Source organism: Temnothorax curvispinosus, unplaced genomic scaffold, assembly GCF_003070985.1.
Source record: "Temnothorax curvispinosus isolate PA1 unplaced genomic scaffold, ASM307098v1 QBEX01007785.1, whole genome shotgun sequence".
NCBI classification, from domain to species: Eukaryota; Metazoa; Arthropoda; class Insecta; order Hymenoptera; family Formicidae; genus Temnothorax; species Temnothorax curvispinosus.
Window position 1 is genome coordinate 234,019 of NW_020217565.1, and position 25,405 is coordinate 259,423.

At 44.3% G+C, this 25,405-nt stretch overlaps 1 protein-coding gene across 1 annotated transcript; it reads right to left on the minus strand.

Annotated features, from left to right (window-relative positions):
- Nucleotides 1–6,767: 6,767 nt before the first annotated feature.
- On the minus strand, nucleotides 6,768–15,836 carry LOC112457470. Its single transcript, XM_025020557.1, has 4 exons — nucleotides 14,944–15,836; nucleotides 13,198–14,242; nucleotides 6,926–7,948; nucleotides 6,768–6,819 (listed from the first exon to the last, which is right to left on the minus strand). Exons 1-4 carry the CDS (start codon nucleotides 14,987–14,989, stop codon nucleotides 6,768–6,770), a joined length of 2,166 nt encoding a protein of 721 aa, XP_024876325.1. The 5' UTR covers nucleotides 14,990–15,836.
- Nucleotides 15,837–25,405: the final 9,569 nt, after the last annotated feature.

Here is a 25,405-nt window from a genome sequence, read left to right on the forward strand (position 1 = left end):
GCGGAAACGGCTAATCCTTCGAGCGTGAAGTCACATTATTACCAGATAGCTAATTACGAAAAATGTGGCTTGGGCGAAATAAATAAATTCGTAATCTCGTAAGATTATTATACATTATATTCAACGTTCACGTTTATATTTGTTATATGTATACACTTCAGAATTCGCGTAATGAGACTTGTTAAGTAATTAAAAAAATCCTCTTTCTCTGCTGATAGATACCCATCAAACTTGCAACGTTTGAACAATTGATCACCGAACATCCTGAGTCCTACATAATCACGCAATAATAAACTCCCGTTAAAGTAATAACGCCCCGACCACTCGTGAAGGTCGATGTTTCTTTCTTTATGACAAACGTGACATCTGGACGCGCGTTCATTCAAGAAATCATCTGTCCTCGCGACAGGTGAAGAATATAAAATACACCGGATATGCCTTACATACGCGAGCGGTACGATCAGACGATGCTTACACAGACGTCGAAAATTGCGGAATTGTGGAATAACAGGTGCGGTTCTTTCTACAACAGGTTCAGTACGTTCGAGTTATTATGAACAGGCCCGTTCAACCTTCAACTACCTTATAGAACGCGTCATGAAAAAACTAGTTTTAGTAACTTCAGCTATTAGTTATTTTATCGGACACGTATCTTGAAATAATTTACAGAATAGCAGCAAAGTATTTAAAAATGATTCAAAGTATAGTGTTAAATGCGGTCGCAATGCAGTGCGAAAGAATATTTTCTACGAGTGTCGGCGTTATAAGTCGCCTTGGTGATAAAGAAAAGTCGTTGGGGTCAGCAGGGAGATTAGGTACGCTCGGAGTCGCCATTACAACCGCCTACCTGTTCTGAGGGGACCTCAGGACAGAGAATAGCCAACTATGACTGAGAAATAATCAATAAGTCATTGTAGGTGTAAGCAGGTACACCTAATATTGACCCTTTTGTGCCACGGTTGCTACGGAATTCTCTATGAAACTGCGTGTACGTATATGAAGCGAGGATGATTAACATTTCGATAATTTTGTACATAACAGCCTTCTTGCAATTACATTTCGCCGAATTTAGAAAGAGTGAGACTCATAAGCTTGTATTCTTAGTTCACTTTTATCATAAATGCGCATTTAGCATATAGTTTACTATAGGTTACTATAGAATCTTAGAAATAAATGCATTTATCGATAAAAGTGAACTCTGAGAATACGGGCCTTATGAACATAGAAGACATAATCCTGCGATATAAATCTTGTATCTCGCAAAAAAAAACAACTTAATGCTGCACTAAACCGTAAAATGTTTCTCGATTTGTCTTAAAGAGCATGGTAATAAATAATTTCTTTGGAAGATACATAAGAATATTCCGTGCGGCGTTACGTATAAAAATAATATTTGCACGAGAATGTTAGTTTAAATGTCAATGAGTACTTACTCGATGGACATCAGCACGTATTGTCGATGAAACGATATAATAATATAACCATTAATAATTTAAATGGCAAAGTAATGGAGAGATTCACCAACTGTTGAACACGCGGACGTAGAGCGTACGGCACTTTCCGAAAAACAAAGGACGCTCGCGAAAGTGGCTGAACTGAACCGTGTAATAAGATGGGAGATCTACGCTGCACAACGACAAAAATGCACTGGAAGAGACGTCAGCACGGAAGTAGAAGATCGCTTTTCGTCCCGATACGATCTGCGCACGCAGAGGATGATCCATTATTTCGGGTCTTTACCTGTCCTGGTCTCTTTTATCTCCGCTTCCTTTGTAAGTTTACTTAAAAGTTCAATCTCGAGCTAAACTCCTGATGTTTCGATAAAAACAAGTTTCTGCATCAATGACCGTACATATAATAAGAGATTTTTTTTCCGTAATAATAAGTTCATTATAATTTTAAGCAGGACTCTGTTTCATTATTGTTACGCGCTTTTATTACAAAAATGTGTTTAAAAGCATAAACGATATAATACAAAACACATTATTAATTTTGCACAATTTTGTATTTTAAGAATTCTAAATTGTTTTGAAGCATATCGAGTTAATAACACATATTTTCATTTAGGTGTGTGCATATTTATCTCAAAATGTTTTATTTATCTTTTAGAACATAGAACTCATATATAATCTCCAAATTCCTTATTTTAATATTTGCCAATAAAAATTGAAAAAGATTGTTAGATAATAATTATTCAATAACAATCGATAACACATACTTAACTCATTTTTTTCGAAATCAGAAAGAAAATTGAGTCTCACTGAGATAATTATTAATATCTAATGACTTTTTCGTCAATTTTTTTATTTAACAAGCGTTAGAAAAGGATCAGATTGTATAAGAGAGTTTAACATTCTGAAGGATATATCTTGAGACAAAATAAATACATAAATCAAGATTATAACGACTTGGATTATAAAGGTGAATCACGTTTGAATTTACAAGCTTGTCTGCATACGCGCTAAAGGCGAGTGCCGCCGTTTGCGTTGACACGACACACGACCCTCGCGCCGAGATCAATAGGACTACCGAGAAGAGGCGACGGGAAAAGCAAGTAAGTATGCACAAAGAATTTAAGTGCAACGACCGAACGTGACTATCTCGACTAGCGCGACGTGCCGCGTGGCGTTCGTTCTCAAGGAATGACGGATACGAGAGTACCTCTCTCTGATGAAATTATTCTATTATAAATAAATTCTATTATAAATAGAATCTGTTCAGAATCGGAATTCATTTTAAAGGACCATTTTCGGAATTATCTCGCTATTTTAGGAAATTACCTCGGAGACTCGGCAGGGATGAGAAAGAGATCTCTCCCTCGTCCCTCGTACGTTGTGGAGTTAGAATTCTCGAGGGATGTCGTTAAACGCGACGTGGAGAGTAAAGTCGCGCTCGCTCCTCTCACTTTGGTGAATTTATCCCAACGATTATAGAACACTAACGCGATATCCTCACGGCTCTATAACGTCGGTATACCGTTACGGTAACTTACATGAGGCGGCGCACCGTCGTCGTCGACCCGGTACTGCCTGCTCCCGTAGCAACCGACTGACCCAAATACGACGACCATTGTCGAAGAAGAATCCGTGCAATTACGAAAGAACGCGTTGTTAGCATACGTGTAATTGTATCGCGATTCATATTTCTCATTAACGTCTTTTCGTATCGTGCGATAATCTCGAGAGCCTCGAGAGTGAATATACACTCTCCATGTCTTCCTCTTTCTTTTTCTCTGATGCTGCAGAGAAAATATCAAGCGACATTTTTTAAATTCCTCTACACAAAACGTTTTCCAGAGGAACAACGCAAAATACTTTTTTTTTTTTAAACGCGTAAACCATTCGGCAATACTCGTATTGCCGAATTGTTACACGCGCCGACATTCCCCCGAATCGAACAACTAAAATGAGTTCTTTCATCAAAAAACGAACGGCATTCGACTTGTAAAAAAAAAAAAGTTCCGACACACATCGCGAAACGCGATTTTACAAATGCAAATAAATTGGAATACGTAATGCCTCGCATATGTTCAGCTTTTATCTTAATAGTCTTGAAATATACGGATATATATCAAGATACTTTATTTCGAAATTAATTTAAAAACCGCAGGAAGAGATGCAGTCGATTAAAATTTCGCGGAGGAGAAATTATATCAATTTTCAACAGCACGTATATTACAAATACTTGCTTATTTTCGAATACTCTAAAAAATTAATCAGAGATACGGGGTATCTTTCCGTAACGCTATTATATTCGATATAATTATGAAAAATAATTCCTGCAGTAGGTATCGAAATAAGATTCAACGTGGATATCGCCAACATACGTATTCTTCAACTATTCCTCTACGCCGTAATCGGATTTGTTATCCCTCGAAAATATAGGATTCATTATTCTACGAAAATATGGGACGGATTAAATTGCAGAAACGTGAGGTACACGAGGATAATCACGGCGCGTTTTTAATCGCGTTGAAATTCTTAATGAGAAGAGAGTATAATTCGCGATCGACGATCGACCGTCCGAAGGGAACGATCGGGGATTCTTTGGGCTCTCCGCTATCGACGAGAGCTCGATATACCGGGATAATCGCGGCTTCCACGAAGGCAGGAACAGCTCGGCACGGTTCATTGACAGGGGGAAGCCGTTTTATGGACTCCGCGGGAACTCGAACCGATCGAAATCACCGCGCTCGTCCGCCTCGGGTGAAAAGGAGTCGCGCGCGCTTCGCAGATGGCCGTCGATCCTGTTAATCCTGCTCGATGCATGAACCGTGTTCCGCACGTGCCTACCTTGCTAAATCGAGATTTCATCGATATTTCGATAGGTTCGCGGTACGTCTGAAGGCTTTGAGAAGTCTTTGTCGAACGCGCTATTCTTGCTGGAGTACATCGATCGTAAGAGCCAGAGATCTCTCGTCGTTCTCGGCCTCCAATTATTGATTAACTCGAATTACTGATAGGCACATAGACATCGCGATGAAACGTTTATGAGAGTCGCCAATGCTTTACATTCTCACGCTGTGCACGTGCGGAAAAACCGGCGCGTAAGTAAGTCGCCGTCTCCTTCCGTCATCCCCGACAGATTTTGCTGCTTGCTCAGGAGAGCGGATTGCGCAACAGGTTACACGGTTCATCGGCGGCGAAACAATCTCTGGACGCTCGAGATCGTCGACCCTCTCGCGGTCTTGACGAAATCTCCGACCTCACGCGATTCCTTACGGCGAATCGAGTTGATTGATCAATCGGATTGTTACGAGCTTATATTATCCGCGTTCGATACTTCAAATTTTGGCTGTTATACCCTGTTCAATTCGTAGTGTCAAATTATACTTATATTAACCATTTAGTTAGACAATAAAGTTTATTTATTTATTTATTTATTTCTATAGGTCGCCACTGCCCTTACTCAATTATATGTCGTTAATTTAATTAAACCAAAGAAGTTAAAATAATACTGTTTTATGTTAAAATAATAAATTTCGGCACACATGGTAGTCAAAAATAGCAAAATGTTATTTAACTGAAAGGTATTAGTTTAAATTTCATTCTTTAAGATATGATTCGAGCAAAATTATTTCCCGTGAGACGTCGAATCGTTTGCGAATCAAGATATATCTCGCGCTCGTCATTATTATCATCCAAGAACAATTTTATATAACATCATAAATAAAGCAAAGTGTGATACCAACAGAAAGTACTCGGAAGACTAATGGCAGTAAATCTTTCGGGATTATAAATATTTGCCGTTTCATCTCGGCACGATAAATTACGTTTCACACGTGGCTTATGTTTGATCAGAGTCGCTGACAAGGTGTCTGTTACGAATATGAGCGTAATATCGAGACTCCGCCGTTCGTCGATTTAGTATCAATCGTAAATGGGACTCGTAAGCCTATCGTTGGGAAACGGAGCATGATTTACAGTTATCCTCCGGGCAACTGATAAATTATTATCGGATTTTATGTGGGTTACCGGTGTTGCTTAATTTCCGGGACAATTAAAAATGACCGGTTAAGCACGTGTTCGCCATCAACGGCGTTTTAACGCGGATTCTGTCGACTGTACGAGTTAAAGTGATATATAGTGTCACTGATAGAACGTAGCTCGAAATATCTGAAAGAGAAACGAGAGAGAGGAAGCGAGATGGCGAAACGGGATGTTCTGACATACTGCGGACTGACGAACGAATCCTGCAGTCGAGATGTATGACAACACAACCGGTGACGCATGTCAAAAACCGTTAGATAAAAAAAAAACTATATAAAAACAGTTTTGTAACATTTTACGTTTCCACTGTAAGTTTCTACATATACTTTGCACATCGATGCCGATCTTTCATGACAGTTTTCTTTCGTTATTTATTAATAAAGCAAATCTCTGTATCGTTAGGAACTTTCTATCCAGTTCGTCGATCTGGTCAATTCGTTTTATTTATTTACTTTTTTTAAATCGAATTTATGTTTCACTGAACAGTAGATCGAGTCGAATTGTTCTTGCGCGCGGGTCGAAATATTTATGATGTACAAAACAGCAAGACACGCGTAGCGTCCTTCACGGATCGTCAATACATCCAGTTTCTGATATCGTTGCCAATCAATTACGTACCAACTCCGCAAGAACGTCGACCGCCCGAACAAAAAGCGTGCAAAGATTACTGATTTCCAAGGTGGAGACATGTCTAATCGGGGACAATCGGGGGAGGAGGAATCCGCGACGTGCGTAGAAAATTTTCTAGTCCAATTTCCTAACGACGGGACACCGTGAAGTGACGTTAGACACGATTGCGCAAACAGGGTGCCAAAGCGCGAGTATATTGTCAAGCTCGAACGGGCAGCGGCAAGTGTAACAACCGAGTCGTTAACGTTCCCTCGCTTCCGGCGGGAATGCGGCAAGAGATCTTAAGGCAAGGTCGAGAGAGAAGAACACGGGATGACTCCGGAGAAATTCAGCCGGCCATAAAAATCGAACTTTTTACACGTTTAAAAAAAAGGATTTAAAAAGAATCCTTCAAATCATTGCGTCTGCCACGTATTGGAACACACCCTGATCGATCATCGTGGTGTCTGTCCTTACTTGTTTCCTCCGGATATTGCACATCCAGCGTGACAAAGAATATTCAAGCTGAGATCACTATCCCGCGCCTCGCGTTTATATCGATGCCTATCTGGCGAATGGCGCAACCCCGTTACCTCGTAAATTAGGAGCTAAAAATTCTTCGTGTCACACGTATTACGCATTGTTTGAAGTTTTTTTTATCTCTTTTCTTCAAAAACGGTCTCGCAACGTTCCCGCGTTAGGTCTGTGAAGAATCTTACGCCTGGAGTAGCACGAACGATCCGTCTGCATCTTTATCGGAAGAAAATCCGCGAGCTTTCGCAACGCAAGAGACGCAGCAATTATGTACAAAATTCGTGCAAACTTACCTTCTCGGAGCGGTGCGCTGCGGGCTGGTCGGCGTGCTGGAAGGCGCGCTGCTGGAAGCCCCGCCGAACGAGCTGGAGCAGGTCGTGTTGCCGGACGCGGTGGTGTCGCTGGCCGTGGTCGTGGAGCCGAGGCTGCCCTGCCGCGACGACACCTCGCGATTACGCGCGCCTCGCCTCGATCTTCCACCGGCGAATTGTCGACCGGCGGCGCGGCGCGGCGTCGCGGCGCCCGCGTTCCTCGCGGGCGCGCTCAACGGTCGGAGCAGCGTGCCGGAAGTGCCGGTGCCGTTGGTCTGCGCGGCGAGGATCTCCGGTGCGATCAGCGCGATGTCCGGCAACGAATTCGGCGCCGAGACGACTACCGCGCGCCGATTGGCCGGCTCGTTATTACCGGTACCGGCGCGCTGCGTGCCCTCGGGTAGTCGCAGATGACGCAGACGCCGCATGGACGCGCGCATCCACGAGTTCGCGGCGGCGGCGACCGAGCTGGTGACGGCGGCGACGGCGGTCGTCGTCGTCGCGCCGTCGCGATTTTCACGATCGACCGCCTCGTTTGTGGCGTTGCAACGCGCGGCTGCCGCGGCCTCGTCGTCGTCGTCATCGTCGCCGTCGTTATTGTTGTCGTTAACGTTGCGATGCCGGCGATGTCGTCCGCCGCTGCGACGATTGTTGTTACCGTTGTTTTGACGATCGTGGAGAAGCGCGCCGCCGGAGGGTGACCACCGCGTGCCGCCGCCACCCGCTAGGGACTTTGCCGTCGCGGTGACGGACATCGCGACACTGCGGCCCGTCGCCGTTTCGCGATGCTCGCAGCCGCGCCTGCGCCCCGCGCTCCCGCGGGTGGGGGCCGCAGCAGCGCTCGCCCGCCCCCCCTGTTCGCCAGCCCCACGTTCACCGGCGGCCGCGAGCGACTCCGCGGCCCGCAGGTACTCCACTTCCTCGAGCCACGACCAATCCACCTCGGAACCTTCCGAGCAGACGTCCTCGCTCGGACTGGTCGCCGATTCCGCTTCCGGTGGCTGTCTGCAAACACAGAGGGAAAAAATGCGGGTTTTAATCTTCGGCCGGGTTGAATTATGCGGGTATCACCGCTCCGATGAACGCGTACGACCTGAATGCTGGTGAAGCAGCTTTCCTTTTTTTTTTTTTGCGCCGATAATTACGGAGGAATACATGTAAATTTAAACGTAAAACTTACTTTTCAGTACTACATACAAAAAAACAGGATCATAATAATTACAGTTAGCATCTATATAATTATCGGCGATATTGATTGATCAATAACTAGTTTGGAATCGATATTCGTCTCGTTCAATTTTTAAAATTATAAATATTTTATACATTAATTTGAGAAATATTTATAAATCTTGAAAATGTACATAAAATTCACACGAATAATATTAGGCGTGATCCAGTCCTGATCGTAAAAATGTTGTTTTTCTCTAATTGATTGTGTATCAGGTCGGTCGTGTTTTCACTTCCTTATTGTTTCAGGCTTTATCTTGAACTACTATTTTTCTCACTTACTCAAACAATAACAATAGCCGATCGATTTCTTGGCAACGTCAAGTCGTTCTCTTGACATTAGAAAAATTATTTCGCGTCGAGAGTTCAAACAAACTCCTTTTTACGCGGGAGCAACAGGTTTCCCCGCCTCTCTCTTTCTCTATCAGAACTTTAAAAATTTCCGTATCAAAGCACGCGGCGGGTCGACGACCCCGATCTCTGTTGTGCTCTCCCCGATTTTACGCACGCGTCTCTCTTTCCCGGGACGAGATGGAAAGCCACGATAATCAGTCGAACGCGTGCAGGGAACAGCCCGAAAGAGAAAGATATCACTCGAAAAAGAAAAACTCCTTGTTCCCCGCGCACGGTCGTATAGGCAGCGCGTGCCGCTTCGAGGGGTCCAAAAGCGTCACGGAGGGATAAGCGCGGGGAGGAAGAAGAAATGTCACCTCAACGCGGGCTCCACGCCTCGCGCACACGACCCCCATACCGTGCACCGTGACTTCCGGTACGAAACACAACGCCTGCGAGCGAACACCTATGTCCTGTAGCACGGCGCAACCAACGCGGCGCGCCAGAAGGCATTTCTACGCCGACTACGCCGATCCCCGTGGGGCCCGTGGATTCCTGGTGCGCACCCCACATCCGTCCCGACCACCGGGAACGACGAAGGATAACAGAGGATGTGAATCGTACTACGCGCCCTATGCATGTGGGAGCGCGAGCCGCGCGTACCTGGTCGTGTCGCGTCCGGGGGGGCCCCCCCGCCCGCGTGGCTTCTACTCTCGGCGCGGTCTCGGCGGGGAACGGGGAACGTCGTGCGATTACGAATTGTGGGAGGATAATCGTAGGAATGTGGGTGGAGAAGCTCGGTAATTTCTCCTCGTGCCTCGAAACACAGAACATTTGAGCTGTTCGTAGGTGTGCGGCCGAGGGGGTGAAGGGGAGATGGTGGTTAGAGTGATTCAAGTCCCTCGAGACAAGAGGGGAACATTGTGAGAAAGTGTGACTGGCACTATATTTTGTGGATAACGTGCGCACGCGCATTTTATATTATGTAAAATAAGTTATTTAAATGTACGTATATTCGAATAATTTGTTTTATAGAAGGGATTCATTTTCCGAGAAAAATACGTCAAAAATATAGACTTTCGCTATATGCTCTTAAAAAAAAATTATATATATATATAGATGCATAGAAAAAATTGCGTTTAGTTATTTAGAACGGCTTTACAGTTTCCTATATACAGTATTAATACCTGTTTTTTTCGCTATCTTTATTGTGCTGCTTGAAAAATCAAAATATTAAAATAATATTCTTTACAAAATGGCTAATTTATATGTGTCCAGAATTTACTCTCTTTGTTTAAATGAACATTTTAGGCTGTCCACTGTAATCTTCGTGCCTGCTCTGTACTTTCTTTTCTCCCTACTTTATTCTTACGTTTAATCTAAAACGGTCGGTTATGACGTTATACAGAAGGCACGTAGCGATTCAGAATTTCTTTCTACGATAATAAGATTTAGCAAATTATCTAGCAGTGTTATGTGCTTGATAATTTTCAATGTCTTAGCATTACCGAGAACCGCCAAAAAAGGTAGGTTTAAATTATTATTTATGGCATAAAAGTAAAATGCAAACACACAAACATGATTTCATACTTAAAAAATCTGTAAGCGAATGGACGATTTACACAACAGTTATATTAACTGTACCTTTTCTTATTCCATCAATCTCGTACTAATTACCTAATTAATTCCGAATTTTCCCGAACTGCGAATTGCAGATTTTTTTCATTTGAACACTGCCTCGCATCGCAGACGTGCAGCGAGGCATTGAGAGATTTCGTCACAAGGTGCAGTGCGCATAACTGCGACGCGCGGCTTTCCGGATGCGTAATGTCCGACCGACATGGCACGGCTCTTACCTTATTGTACGCGAGTCGCGCGTGGGAAGTGTTTCGCCGATATAACAACTGAAATTTGTTGTTCGAAACCCGCGTGTGTCTACGCGGGGAAGCACGAGCGAGAGAGGTGAGGCCGTTGTGTGTTCGTGCGCCCGATGACCCGATTGCTTTCGCAGCGCCCGCGGCGGTTCGCGTATCAATCCGCGGACCGACTTTCTAAATGCGGTCATGCCCTTTCCCAGCGGGTCTGTCTATCGATAACAATATCGCTGTTCTGTCGTCAACCCTTCATCGGCCCGAAAATTTTTTCCGACGCGGATATCGTGTTTTTTGTACAAAATAATCTCCTCGCTGGTGCAGCTTTACGTTGTAAAATAGGTTTCAGATTTATTTAGGTGTTAATAACGCGATAAATCCGTTTGCAATTGCAATTATAAACAGAGCTGTATCTTTGATATAATATCTCTTAAAATAAAAACTTATTGTCAGTATGAACATTGAGGATCTTCGTGTGCGTTACATTTGGATTTATATTCTAATTTATCCCCAGGGTGTCCTATTTTACTTTTCAGTCTGCGAGCTGAATTTAGCAAAAACGTTTCACAAAAAGGTTGTATCCCAGACCATACAATTTCTATCTGAAATATTTTTTACCTGTCGGACTCAATTTTCGTGTAATTCGCCTGGGAAAAATAAAATGGGACATCTTATATACTTATCTAATTTATTTCGAAAGCGACTGATGTGTCGTAAAAGCTTTGTGTTTTCAACAAATGAATTTTCAGCTCACAGACCTCTTGTCCTTTCCAGGAGAGGAGAGATTTGTTTTTCTCCTCCGTGTATTCTTACTTTTATATTGCGTTATATCTCGGTTCTTTTATCTTGTCTTTGTATACTTATCCACCTCGTCTCACAACTCGCATCTCCGACAAGTCTCACGGCGTTTCGCTCAGACGCTCATTCGCGGATTAATCCGGAGAGTGACTTTCTAAACGCGGTCGTGCCCTTTCTCGACGCGCCCATATCGGACGACGATATCGCAGTCGCGTTATAATGGGCGACAAAGGCTCTCTTTGCGCGTATCACTACCGCTCCGTCTATTGTTATTAATTATTTCCTATGCGCGCGGAACAAAAGCGGCCGTTTCGCTGTTATTACAAGACACCACGGATACAAAGGTGGAATCGCTTCTGGAACGCGACGTTAATGAGCAAACGGAAGCGAATTACAGAGAATTACGATACGTTACGAGGTGGCGAGGATTAGTATTTTAATTTTCCGTTCCCCCTTCTCCCACGAGAAAAAAGTAGACGTACATATACAGAATGGTAACAGCTCCTTCATTTATTATCAAAAACAACGATATTTTATTCTCATGTATTATTTCAATTCGGAAAAAAGGGTATAGCGGAAATATATTGCTATTAAAATTCTATAGAAATACGATTATTTTTCTTCTCATATCTCGGCATCGTTTATCGTTAATTGCTCGTATAATGTGCGTTATTGCGTACCGCGCGCTGGGACCAAAATTTTCCGCTTTCACGTGTCATACGTAATGTTCCATCCCTCCGAAGCGTTCCATGCGTGGTTCAATTCGATACCGGGAGGGCTTCTTGAGTCATCGCATGTCCCGCGCGCTTACGCGAATGCTCGCCTCGCGCGATACCGTAGCGCAAATCATCCGTGAAAATCCATTCGCTTACACGATGTCGTTTACTTCTACCGTTCTACGGCTTGACCGTGATAATTTTTTTTTCTTTTTCAGGCGAGAGCGACGCGTTTACCTTTAGATTCCGAATGTTCACACTATCGTTCCGATCCCGCGGCCCGTTAGAAAGTTTTACTATCTCCGGAGAGAGTAAAATCTCAAATTTAAGCAGTCTCCTGACTCTCAATTCTTCAATTAAGAAGGCAAAGAAAAAGTGTTCCGTGTGTAAGCGCGCACGACTGGATCCGGCGTGAAATTTTTAATTAAAAAATCGAGAGTGATTTTCAACGAATGTTTCGAGTTCACCTCAGAACGCCAGCCGCTTCAAAGCTCTGCCATCAGCTAAGAGAGCGGCTCTCTAAAACTCTCGAGCTTGCACTTATGCTTAACAGGTATGCTTGAAAGGTAGAGCATACGTAATGCGTTTGAGGCCGTCAAAGAGGATCTGCATTTTCATTGTCAGTGTCCCTAACTTCGATCGACGAGACCCCGCGTCGTTTCTCATCGTCGCTAAGACGTCGAGCGAATCTGAATCGAAACAGTTTGCACGCTCGTTAGGCTCGAGCCTATGTAAATACTTCCGGCACGAAAGCGCGCTTTCCTGCCAATACATTCTACCTACGCGAATTCTTGCATCGGTCTAAGAATACGAGCTTGCTCACCGTGAGAAGCCGCTACAAAGACAGGTGGAGATATTTTAGCCGAATACGAGAAGCTAAAAAGGGATTTCTTACAAAAACATCACGGTCTTCGCAGTGGGAAGTTGGGGAACGCGATTATAATTCGATTAAAATACTTGTATACTTTCTAATCGGCATGAATTAATAAGAGAAACTGGATGACTATAGATTTGTCGAATTTTTAATGAAGTTATCTGCCGTAAAAATTAATTATTTTTATTTTTCAACAATCACCAAAGTTGCGTTGAAACTAGATATTTTTTTCATAAATAATTCTTGTGTGACTTTAATATTAAATTCTTTAAAAAATTGTTAATTTACAAGATAATATTACGATAATTGTTAATTTACAGGATAATATTACGTAATCCTTATAAAATCAGGCGTAATTCTATCGTGACGTAAAGTACGTTCAAAAACTCCTTGCGTGAGAAAAGGATGAAAATGTAACAACGGAAGCAATCGTACCTCGTGAGAAAGCTGGCCGCCCCACGATCGACGTTGGAAACCGACGGTACGCAGCGATATTCCTTAAGACTGGTGGATCTATCGATGCCAGGAAGCCCATCGGTAAAAGGGCTTGAGTTTAGGCTCGTCCCTTCCGTCCACGACTTACGATGCGACTCTTGAAAGGAACGCCTTTTGCTTCCGCGCTCGAAGGCGTCCTCTCGACCGCGTCTCTTGAGAACGACTCTCGCGCGAGGCTCCGATTCGATGGAAACGGATCTATCCTTGGGCGAACTGTCCTCGCGAAACTTGTTCGAATTTGGCAACGATTTGTAGACCGGATCGTCGTCCGGCTGGACATTGTACTCGCTCGGCGTGACGGCGCCTTTCGTCTCCTCCACGTCGCTTCTACCGTTCGCTTCCTCGTTCGAGGTCCTGGACGACGACTCGAAGGGGTAACTGACCCTATCCTCTTTCCCCCCGATTGAGAGACGCACGGAGGATGTCGTGCGATTCGGGTCGACGTTCTCGTTCCTCGCGCGACCGCAGCTCGTTTCCGCTTGGTCTTCGTTGTCGTCGTGCTCGGCGAGGAAATCGAAAGCGTCGTTTATTTCTCGCGTCTCGTATGTCTCGTCCTCGTGTCTCGCCGTCGAGGCTCCCCTCGTTCTTTCGCAGCTCGATATCGTCGCGTGGTCCACCGTATCCTGTTGAGCCTCCTCGTTGATGTCCGAGCAAGTCTTGCGTATAACCGGCTCTAAATTCCTAGTGATGTCGCGCACCCGCTTGATCGTGTCTGACGAGACCACGTCGATCCTTTTGCGGATCGGTACCACTTGATCGTGGCCCAAGGTCACCAAGATGTCACCCTTATCGATGCTGTTCAGCACTCGCTCTTGCTGACGGGTGAGGGAGAGTTTCTGCTCCAATTTCGGGGGACATACGTCCAGCAGATGCTCCTGTTCGTCGGGCGTTGCATCGTCCACTGTGACCCGCGGTACGCACGCATCGTTTCCAAGATCGATCAGATCGCCATCCTCGTTGGACGCCATTTTGCGACGATTTACACCTGCAACGATAAAGAGCGCTTCCGTTAATTGATATTAAACGAGCGATGCACCGTTCAAGGACGGAAATTTTTCCTCATTCAATATAGCTAAAAAATAATAGTAATAATAATATAAAAAACAAATATATCACCAATGCTATCAGAAAAGCTACAATTTTCATTTTATTACAATTAACTCACACATTCTAATTAAAAAATATACATGCGTTTTATACATAATTTATTAAAAATCAATCTATATTTCCTATATTATGCTAGCGTATATTATTTCCACGTCGCAAGTATTTGCGATATGAACCAAGTGCGATATGAACCAAGTGCTTGAAAGAATCGTGTACGCGTGGTTGACTCGCGCGATATCTACGTTGACCACTACCTGATTTAAACCAACGATTACACCTCGAGAGTCATCCGAGATGATCAGATTAATTTCCGGGCGAAGTGTGTCGGCGGTTTTTCATTGCAACTTTATGAACTCGTCCTAGATTCGCCTGACCCGACCAAGAAATCTCTGGTCGTAAACCAGAGAAGCGCAGTTCTCTCGACGATTGACCGCCGCAGGACCGTCTCGCTCGACTCTCGAGCCTCCCACAGACATCAAGCTAATCCGTCGCGCCGTTTCCCCAATCTCTCTCTCTCTCTCTCTCTCTCTCTCTCTCTCTCTCTTTCTTTCTTTTTCTCTTTTGATCCGACTGACTCACCGTTCCGTATATATCGGAGAAGGTTGTGCAAAAGTATGCCCGCCATGTCGCTGAGATTCGTGACCGTGTCACATTCGCGGTATCGCTCGCTCGCTCGCTGGTCCGCATCGGGATGAAGAGACGACTAACATCCAAGGAAGAAGAGACAACACTATCATTATAAGTGTTCGTAAATCATCCGCGACGATTAACGGCAAGATGCTAAGTGAGCGATGCGCGACGCGTCGCGTCGGGTGCGTTTAGCAACGAACGGTAACGGCGCGCGATTTCGGCTTTCATTTTTTATAACTCCACGACGCGTAAACCGCCCGGCCTCCTCTTTCGCAACTTTGTAAGTACCGTGTCGTCGGGAAATGTCGCGACGTCAAACGCTGGCTTTGTTGGCCAACATTTAATACACTCGCTCAAGTTTGAATATTTTGCGACGTTACATATCGTACACACGCGGAATATATATTACGTTTTATTGCATTGCGCACGATATGTTTGACGACTGAATTATTTCACGTTCTAATTTGCAACAACTTGTCGATGCGGCAAGCTTTTCTGATTGCCGTCCCGATTTTTTTTTCACCATTTTCCAATTTCCCCAACTTTCACCGATCCCCGTTGTATCATATTCGAAGCAGCTCTGTATCATTAAGCGTATCGTAAGATTTCTTCTCTCAAATTACTGATAAGAAGTCCGAATAAGAAATCCGGCACAGCTTCTCTCGGATGTCATTTCGCTAACGCGAGCACAAAACACGCACTTTTTTTCAGATCCGTCAATGAGGAAACTGCGTCCACATACCGGCAACGTATCCCTTTCCGCTGATGGAAACGGTTTCTTTTTTCACTTCCTTCGAAGGAGTTCGGACGCGAAGCGAAACCATCGCGTGGCACAGTCGCGATACTCGTACTTCATTAGGTACGGCTCGTAAACCACTAACGAATAATGTATTCCCGTCTCGGTAAAATATCGTCTAGTCACCGCGAATTAAGTGTGCACGCCGCAAACGAGTCGCCGCGACGCCGTATCGATGCGTTATATCGGTCGAATAATCGCCAATTCGTTAGCATACAGCAGTGTCACGAATTCGTAACGATCTTGACGACGTTCCCAATCGTACGTGCCGTTTCCTCGACGAGGTAAATTTTTCGCGGGCGCCCCATCAAGGTGCGTCCTTCCACTGATTAATGTCCACGCGCCACCAATTAACAATTTCAAGAAATTAACAAGCGTCGAAGCTAATTAGCATTACTAATTATCCGGCGCTCAAACGTCCTGCGAAGAGTAACGTAAGTAAATATATACATAAATAATCCTACAAATAATCCGAGGAACTCGGAATTCGCGAACCGATGAATCCGCTGGACGTTTCAGCCGTCGCGCTCGGGCTGATTAATTACCGCCGGCGCGCGTGTGCGCGCACAGGTGTTATGACTTCGCTTAACGTCCACGCAAATTTATTCGTCGCCCGTTCAACGCTCGGTTAGACCCCGTTCTCACGACCCACGGCCGGCCAGAAAGCAAACAAATGATGTAATTGTATACAATTACTCGGCCGGCGCGGCGGCTCTCTCTCTCTCTCTCTCTCTCTGTCATTCCACTCACGTTCGACTCCACGAATTAACAAAGTCGCCGCCGTCTGTGTCTACTCTCTATGTACCAAGACGCTCCGGAATAACAGCGAGGGAAACTAATTCGTATGCGTATCCCGAAAGCAAAAAAAAACTGAGTTTTTAATTTCAAGTATACGAAGAACTTTCCCTCGTTTTCAATAAAACTTAACGAACGAGAATACCCGTCGCGTTAAATTAAACTGCAGGTGAATTTAATGAAAGATGCGAGTCACGATTTAATTGACGGAGTTCCGACCAGTTCCGACTCTCCCGAGAAATCTCGAACTACGCGTCTTTATTGAATTTTATTTCAAATATTATTCGCAACGTGTTCTCTAACAAGAGCGTAGGTCGTCGAGGAGATTTTCTCGTTTCCGACCATTATAAAATACGTGGATAAAATACGACGTGTACCGCCTTGATGAGACATGTCGTCACGTATATTCGTGCGCGTTCTCTTGTCAGATGCGAAAGATCGAGGTGCGACTACCGGAAGGTTAAGTATAATCATAATTTCTACACGTGAATTAAGAAAAATCGCCCTTGTTAGCCGGTGAGAAATTTTAAGAGCGCGCACGCGAGACATCCCGAGGGGGAGGACGCTTAAAAACAATAGCGCCGGAATCTTCGTTTCGCGAGACCATGTGAGACTCGCAATGCGAAACAATAACTATAACGTTATATGTGTTAATGGTATTCCAAGAGTTATTTCCCTGCGCCACTTACGGGAGAGTTAATCACAAGTTGCAACACTAATCAATTACGGAGTAGGACTTTACGGCTAATAGAGCTAATAACGTGCCGCGAGGAAAAAACTTGTGCAGCTCGCGAGCAATCGTTGGATTTTAAGAATTAAACTACACTATTAAATTCGTAGTGGCTAATTATACTCAATCTGAGTAATTTTAACCCTAATTCTATAAATCGCCACTGCTCCTAATCAATGTCATTAATTTAACTAAAACAACGTCAACTTAATTAAACTAATAAGATTAAAATAATAAATTTCGATATATTCGATATATATATATAGTAGTTAAAAGTGTTATTTAACTGAAAGTATTAATTTAAATTTCATCCTTTAATATTTTACAGTGCAGACGTTAATTATCGTACTAAATGACAATTATTATATTTTTTTAGTTTACCAATGCTATCGCGATAATTTTATTATATAACTATCTGTTGCAATATTTCACGCTGTTTGCTGTTTGCGATTCGAAAAAATACTGAATTATGTTATTGTATCGTGACATACTAAAGTAAAGGTCGCAAATATATACATCGTTTTTTTACTGCACACATAAATACAAGCAATCTGACGATAATCGTGGTCGGAAGCGTCGTTGAAGGATGTAGTGGACGCAGTGGACGCTCGTTATAGATAAAAGAAAAAAGTAAGTTCGCACGCACAGCGCTTTCACCACATATAAATTATAGTTTTGTCGTTTTGTGCCTATTCGCGAAAGTCCATCAACGGAGGACAGGCGTCTAATGCCTGACTGATGAGAGTGAAGCGAATCGGTCGGTCGGATGAGTCGGATCTCCGCGTTTCCAGAAGAAGCCCCGTTGGGAAAGAAAGAACGCCGAATGGAATTGATGGCGAGCGACGCGGATAACGCGCGCGCGGTTTACGCTTCGCGTGCGAGGATACATATTGCGCGAACGGTACTTTCTCGACGATAATTAACGCAATCCTCGGCGGCGCGGCGGGGCGGCGCGTCTCCGCGTGTCTGCACGAGATCGACTTTTCCGAAGCCTCGTCGGATATACCGGGAACCGCGCTACGCGGGGAACTGCACCGTCTGACTCATCGACGACCGAGCCAACCGGTCATCATGACGCGGTGATCAATGAAGGGAGAGAGACAATCATACCGCGAATCGCCCGCCGCGGTTCGTTGAACTTTTAATCGCTCAACGCGGGAGAGCGGGGCGGGTCGTCATATATACGCCCGACACGCGCTCCTAGCGCTCGGCGTGTACAGGGTGTGCCGAGGGGTCACGCTTCCTTCCGACTCGCGAGCGAACGTCGCCGGTTGTTAAAATTCATTTCAACAATGAGCTCCGCCTGACGGTTTGACAGCTGAAAGAGGGAATTAAATTTGAAAAGTTCGACAGAATATAGCTTTCACATCTCATTGTCAATTACACGTTCACCTCTCGCGCGACACTCGTAAACCTGTGTAAAATTACAATTGTTTGCAATTTCAAATTGTTCAACTCGTTGGTAATTATTTTTATATCTGTGCTGCATAATTTTTATATACTTCGCATGGAAAAAACGATTTTGCTAAAGTATTAAAAAACTAAGATAGATAACGGATCTGAAAATAATTATGTTGAACCAACTAAATAATTATATTGGATTCTAGCTTGGTTGCTAGAGCGTTAAAACTTTCGCAATATTATCACGCCCGAACGTCCAACATAATTATTTTGAGATGGTTCAACATAATTATTTTCAGATCTGTATCTGGTTTAATTTTTATATTATTCTTCGGCGAAACCATTCTTTCCGTGTATAGCTTAGGGAAAAAGTATGCGACGCCGGAGACACCCTGTATAGCCTTTTATTGCAGCGCGCCGGGAGTCGCTCCCACGTTTCAAGAATGCACTCACGTCGCATCGAATCGCTTCCTAGCGCGCGCCTTTTTCCGCATCCTCGTGCACCTCAGACTTATTACCGCCGTTCGTCGCTATTTCTATTTTAGAAATGCCTTTAGCCTCGCGAGACGCGCCGCCTGTAATTTGCGCCGCCTCAACGTAATTCGAAAAAATATTGAAAATTGCTCGTTTTACGACAGTTTACGCTCAACTCTATATAGAGTCGTTTGGTAGCCTTGATTGCTCGCACTCGGGCCTGCGTTTTACAATCGGCAGAACGTAAAAATATCGACATTAACACGCGACTCGGATAACGAGTGCGGGATCATATGCGCAGTTGATGATTTGGTATATCGTGAACAAGGCCTGGAATTGTCTCTTTGTTCGGAAAGGCAACGCCTCTGTCATCGAACTACGTCGACGCGTCGTAATTACAGCGTCGTTAAAAATGCATCATAATTGATTAGTTTCAAGGCTACGGTGACAAATAATGCAGGCAGTGTTTTTTAATCTTCTATAACAACATGTGACTTGAAAGTTATCTGCACTTTTTTATTTCATTAATTTAATCAGTACTTTCCATTTATCGCTTGTGTAAATTTCAACTGAGATAATTAACCATTAACTTTAATGACCATCATTTCGTTAACAATTATTTCATTTTTAAAAAAGTCACGATCACGACATAATTAAGAGTTAAAATGCCGCCAAAATTATATTTACATCAGACGCTTGGAAACCACGAAATCTTATTGACAATAAGCTTTTTTACGACAAGAACATATTTATTTTGCAATATTTCATCCAAAAATTAATTTTTTTATTTTTTTTTTAATTTATTGCTTAACAAATATATGTTTTTAGTTCATAAAGAAATAAAAATTGAAAATAAATTACTAATAGCATAACTGAGCAAGGCAATTTAATTTTTCGATCCATCACCCTAGTGTGTCTTTTATACATAGAGTTCATACTTACCTATACTATTATATCGCGTCTATGCGTCTATGTTAGTAATAAATAAATTACGTTGATTTTTCCTGATACAAAATACTTAGTATTAATTTCTGTCAAAATTTCCGGCAAATCGCTACCATTAGTTTATTCCAAATTAAAACGATTGAAATGTGTAAAATGTATAAATCAAATAAATATCATAGAGAATAGAGTTTTATCATCACTCTTTCGCGACTCGGTCCTTTAAAACTTTCATTTTTATTGTGAAATGATTGTATCTCAAGTTTGGAGATTTAATGTACGAACCTTACCATCTTGAGATAAGACGAACGGTGTTCGGAATAGCTCGTTCTAAAATGTTAAGTGGTCGTAAAAGCGTTTACGCCGATGCTTCTTCGCTTTCGAATCGTCGGCAAATTGTAATTCTGACGATGAAGTCCGACGAAAATGTGAGGAGCCATTCATAAACAAAGATGATAGCAGTTTCGACAGAGACTGCAAAACTTTTGTTCGTTTCAATCTCCGCGTCAAAGCAAAACATTTAGTTTCGGTACATTGAGCAAATAGCGCGCGCAGCCGGATCGCGGGTCGTAAACGTTGAAAACACGTGCAGCAACGAAATAATAAACAAGGGGAGTATATCACCTGCTGTCCCTCCTAACTCCACGACTCCGCTACCTTTCGCGAGTAATCGAGGCGATCGGTCATTGCAGCAATTAAGAAATTGCAATTAGAAGCATGATGTACAAGTAAAGTATAGAGCACGATGTTAATAAAACGAATTACTGACTCTTCTTTTAAAAAAAGACAATTCAACGTCTGCGTAAGTAATTTACAAAGTAACAGTATATAGGCGCGAAATTTATACAGTAAATGAAAAAGTATATAGATGTAATACGAAGTTGATTTTTCCGTTTGGAAGCAATGTATGTGTAATTAATACCCGGAAGGAAGGCTGACAATTAGGAATAAATCGACAAGGACAGTAATCTAATATTAATATTTAATATTAGACTAATGAGATAAATAGTTAATATTAGACGAACAAGATAAATTGTACGTTGCTCCCGAGAATTTAAAGATGTCGTACGGCGTTTGTTTGACATTCACCGGAGCTGAGGTAGATTCTTTAGGATCATCGACGCGGCACTCGAAGGTCAACCACTCCCGAGCATCTCTTCCACTGGCGCACACATCTGGCCGTTGAAAAAACATGTGTAAACGCAATTCAGAAGACTCAATTTCCTTTTCGAGCGAGCGCAATTTGCTATTTTTTTCCCTCTCTTCCCCTCCCTTCGTAGGAACGAAGGTCACAGCTTGCAGGCTTTTGCGACTCGCTTATCACGCGAATATTTTTATTGCAAGTTTATCAAAAGCTCCGCGCGCCGCCGCTTGAAAGAAACGCATATCGAATATTGCGGAAATGCGCGGCTATGTGTGTCACATAAAAGCGAGAAAGCACTTAAAAACCGAAAGAGCTTCCGGTCGCTGCGTCACCGAGTTGGCCATGCATTATTAAATCGCGAGAAAGTAATATGGTCGTAGTCTCAGGTTTCGATCTACGCGGACATTAGGTCGATCTTTAATCTCTCTTTCTGGAATTTTAACTCTCAGAACTAGAAAAAGATAAGAAGTAACTTGAACCGAGATTAAAGTTAATCTACATCGGTAGAAATCGACAGAACTCGGTTTACTAAAAAGTTTTTTTTTTTAAACGTATTGTTCAACGTCTCAATATAAAACGGATTGACTTTTTGACTTCCCAATTTCGAAGCGCTCATTTTGGCTTATAACAGAGAAATTAAATATAAAAGCTTTTACTAATTTTTGCATCGCTGAAGACGGCTCAATGTGGACCCGAAACGTCCGGATTATATTGTACCTTGCGAAATTTAAATAAATCACTCTTTAATCTATAAATTTATGCATCAATAACCGCGTTATGCTTTCACATCTCATTCGTTGCTCCAATTTATTAGTATCATTATCGATAGTCTCAAGTTAGTTTTTCTTTTTACACATACACGTTTCTTTTACCCCGCATACTTAACTTATTTATACATTTTATTTCAAAATAATCTGACGCACAGTGTCTTTCCTTTTAAAGGGGAGAAAAAAAGAGAACGACTGCTCTCCCTTGCGCCATTCGTGGAGAGATCGACTCGCGCAATCCCGCGACTTAGGCGAGAGTCACTCTCGCCGTTCGCGTACATACGTGTGCACACTTGGAGATATTATCTATTTATACATACCTTCGTGTCACTCGCGGGACGCCAGAAATGATCACGCTCGGAGCGCAGGAGGTCCGCGTGGCCGGCGTGGCGAGTACGTAGCACCGGGACAGGCCGGACAGGGACAGGTCGAAGGGCCGCCGGCATTTGTCGGAGGAGGAGAAAAGACACAATGAACGCGGAGGATCCCTCGTCCTATCGCTGACTCGTTCGCCTGGGCCTATAGTCAAACCGGGGCACCGACGCGTACGCGTGCGCCTGCACGCACGCACGCACGCACGCGGCGCGATAATTCTCGAGTTTAAATCACGGTCATTCCACTCGCGCACGACCTTGTTCCTTGTTCGAGAGCAACAGTACAAAAAGCACAGCGACGCAACAGTGGACGCACAGTTTTCGCCTCCATTCCGCCTTCCGGCGTTGCGTGGCGCCCGGGGCGCCCCTCCCGTTCTCCACCCGCTCCCCCTTTCCTGTTTCTGGACTCGATGGAGAAAAACGGCCGATGCCTGCCTTTTTTTCTCTCTCTCTCTCTCTCTCTTTCTCTCTCGAGATTACTCTCGAGAGTTCCTGTCCTCGTCCTCGAACCGCTCCTCTCTCGAGAAAGAGAGAGACGTGGAGATTCTTCTCTCGAATACTCTTCGCTCTTATCTTCTCCTTTTCTCCTTTCGGCCCGCACCTCTCAAGATTCTTCCGCGGTTCGAAATTCCTCGGAAATGTCCGCGCAGATCGGCGTAATCGTGGTCACCGTTCGACCACCGCGTCGTCTAAAAATATTGCGATTCGGATTCACGCCCGACGCGGCAATGCGGCAGTTGCGGCACAGCAACGTTCTCGCGTCGTTCGCGGGTGCGACAAACTTCAGACTTTTCGCCGTCGTCAACGGTGTGAATGTCGCCGAGAACGACGCTTCGATGACGACGCGCGCGATCGATCGTCGATCTCCCCGGTGCGGCGGCGACGGCGACGGCGACGGGAGACCTTTCTCGCTTCGATTCTCGCGTTCGCCACGTTCACCTCGATAAAACAAAACCGGGTCGGGCGAGCGTGACTCACGCCGCGCCGCCGGCGGGCTCTCGCGGTCGACGGACGCCGGACGCGACGAATTTTATTGTGTTCCTCGCCTCGCCCCCGATTCACACAATCGCGCCGAGACGAATCGAAGGCCGGAGGGGGCGCCGATCGATAACGAAATCGATAATATAAATTACCTCGCTCCGGAGTCACGATAGTGGCTTGGAAATGCACCAGGGGACCACGGAAAAAAAGATTCCCCGTGGATCCGATCGAGGACAATTCTCTTTCTTTTCGCTTTTTCTCTACCGTTTTCGTCGATCCGCACGCGAAATTCCAAACGCGACGCACTCGCGAGACACGCGCGAGAGATACTCCGTCCCCTCGCCGGCGATTCGCTTCGAAGGAACGATCGCTGGTCCCTCTCTTTCTCTCGCACACTTGTTTACTCTCCTTCTCTGTCTCTCGACTCGTTTCCCCCCCTCCCCTGCCCTCTCTTTGTCTCTTCAAGTTTTCCTCCCTCGTCTCGCTGTTTTTCTCTCCCTTTCGTTCCGTCCCCCTCAAATTCAACTCTTCCTTCCTTCTTTCTTATCTGTCGATCTTTTCTTTTTTTTTCTCTCTCTCTCTTTCTCTCTCCCTTTCCCGCTGTCGCAACGAGCGCGTGCCACGTAACCGCTGTATGGGTTTTAAGACGAATACTTCACGGTGCCCGCGTAAGGCACGCACTGAGAAAGAACGAGCTGCCGACGCGAGGCAACGCGCAACGGACTGCAAGTCCGCTCCGCGTACGTCCGTTCACCAATTCAACCGCCGATCCACGCACCCACACGCACGCACGCGCGAGGTGGCAGAAGGGGAGAAATAGAGAGAGAGAGAGAGAGAGAGAGAGAAAGATTGGGTCCGGTCTGTGGTAGAGAAAGGGAGATCGGGAGCGCGCGCGCGCGCGCGCGAGAGGGAGAAAGAGAGAGAAATGCGATGACCGGAAGAGGGAAAACGGGGGGAACGGGGAAACGTGGGAGGGAGAGAGGGTTGGAAGAAACAGGTATACAGGTAAGGCGAATGATCCGGGAATGGACGCAAGGATCGAGACAGATTCCAAGTTGCTCCGGTAATATCGTTGACCCTTTTGTGACACTTATTGCCGGAGCGTCGATCGACGTTTATAAAAGAACGTGATTTAGCTCCGACGGAATCTTTCTGTCGATGTGCGCTCCTACCGGAACATCGGTATCCTAATCTGCCGGGAAAAAGAGCTTGGCTGATCCCGTGCGAGAGATAGAAAAGACGGGAGAGAAAGAGAGAGAAGCGAGGGGGAGTGAATCACTTCGGCATAAATTCGGATCGTTTGCCAATTTTCTCTTATACGTACATGGAAAAATGTTTTCGTCACCATAATTCTATTGTCGTAGTACTATATAGAGATACATATCAACCATCAGAATTCCAATTTATCGAGATTTTGTATCAATTTTTCGATTCCGCCCCATTTAAACAAAGGGGAATGTCGCGCGATTCAATTCAATGAAAACGATTGTCGGGATGGTAACTTATTGAACAACTGATATCCGATAATTTAATTGAAATAATAATAATCGGACAACGGAATCGTAGAGGCCATCGTGCTGCTTCATGGTCTCCTTGTTGCAGAAGGGGGACAAAGGGATGGGACGAAACGAAGAGAGAAAGAGAGAGAGAGAGAAAACGGACGCGAAGGCGGACGTGGAAGCATCGAGATTGGTCGAGCCTCCGGGTCCAGACTCGAGCGATGCCGTTTGCGGACAATCGCTGGACCTATCGGCTCAGGTGCAACCGCGTAGTCATAAATTTACAGCCTACAATCATTTAAACGAGGCTGATTATTAAAACAAATGGACCTATTCGAAAAAAAAAATACGTGGAAAAATCAAATGAGAGATGAAATGATTTATTAATCGGAAAAGATAGATCGATCTGCTCTTTATTTGACTAAAGAACCATCGTATATTAATATTATATAAAAAATGACTTTTTCTTTCGAGCTAAGAACGAGGGTAATTGTTTCCTATAACTTGT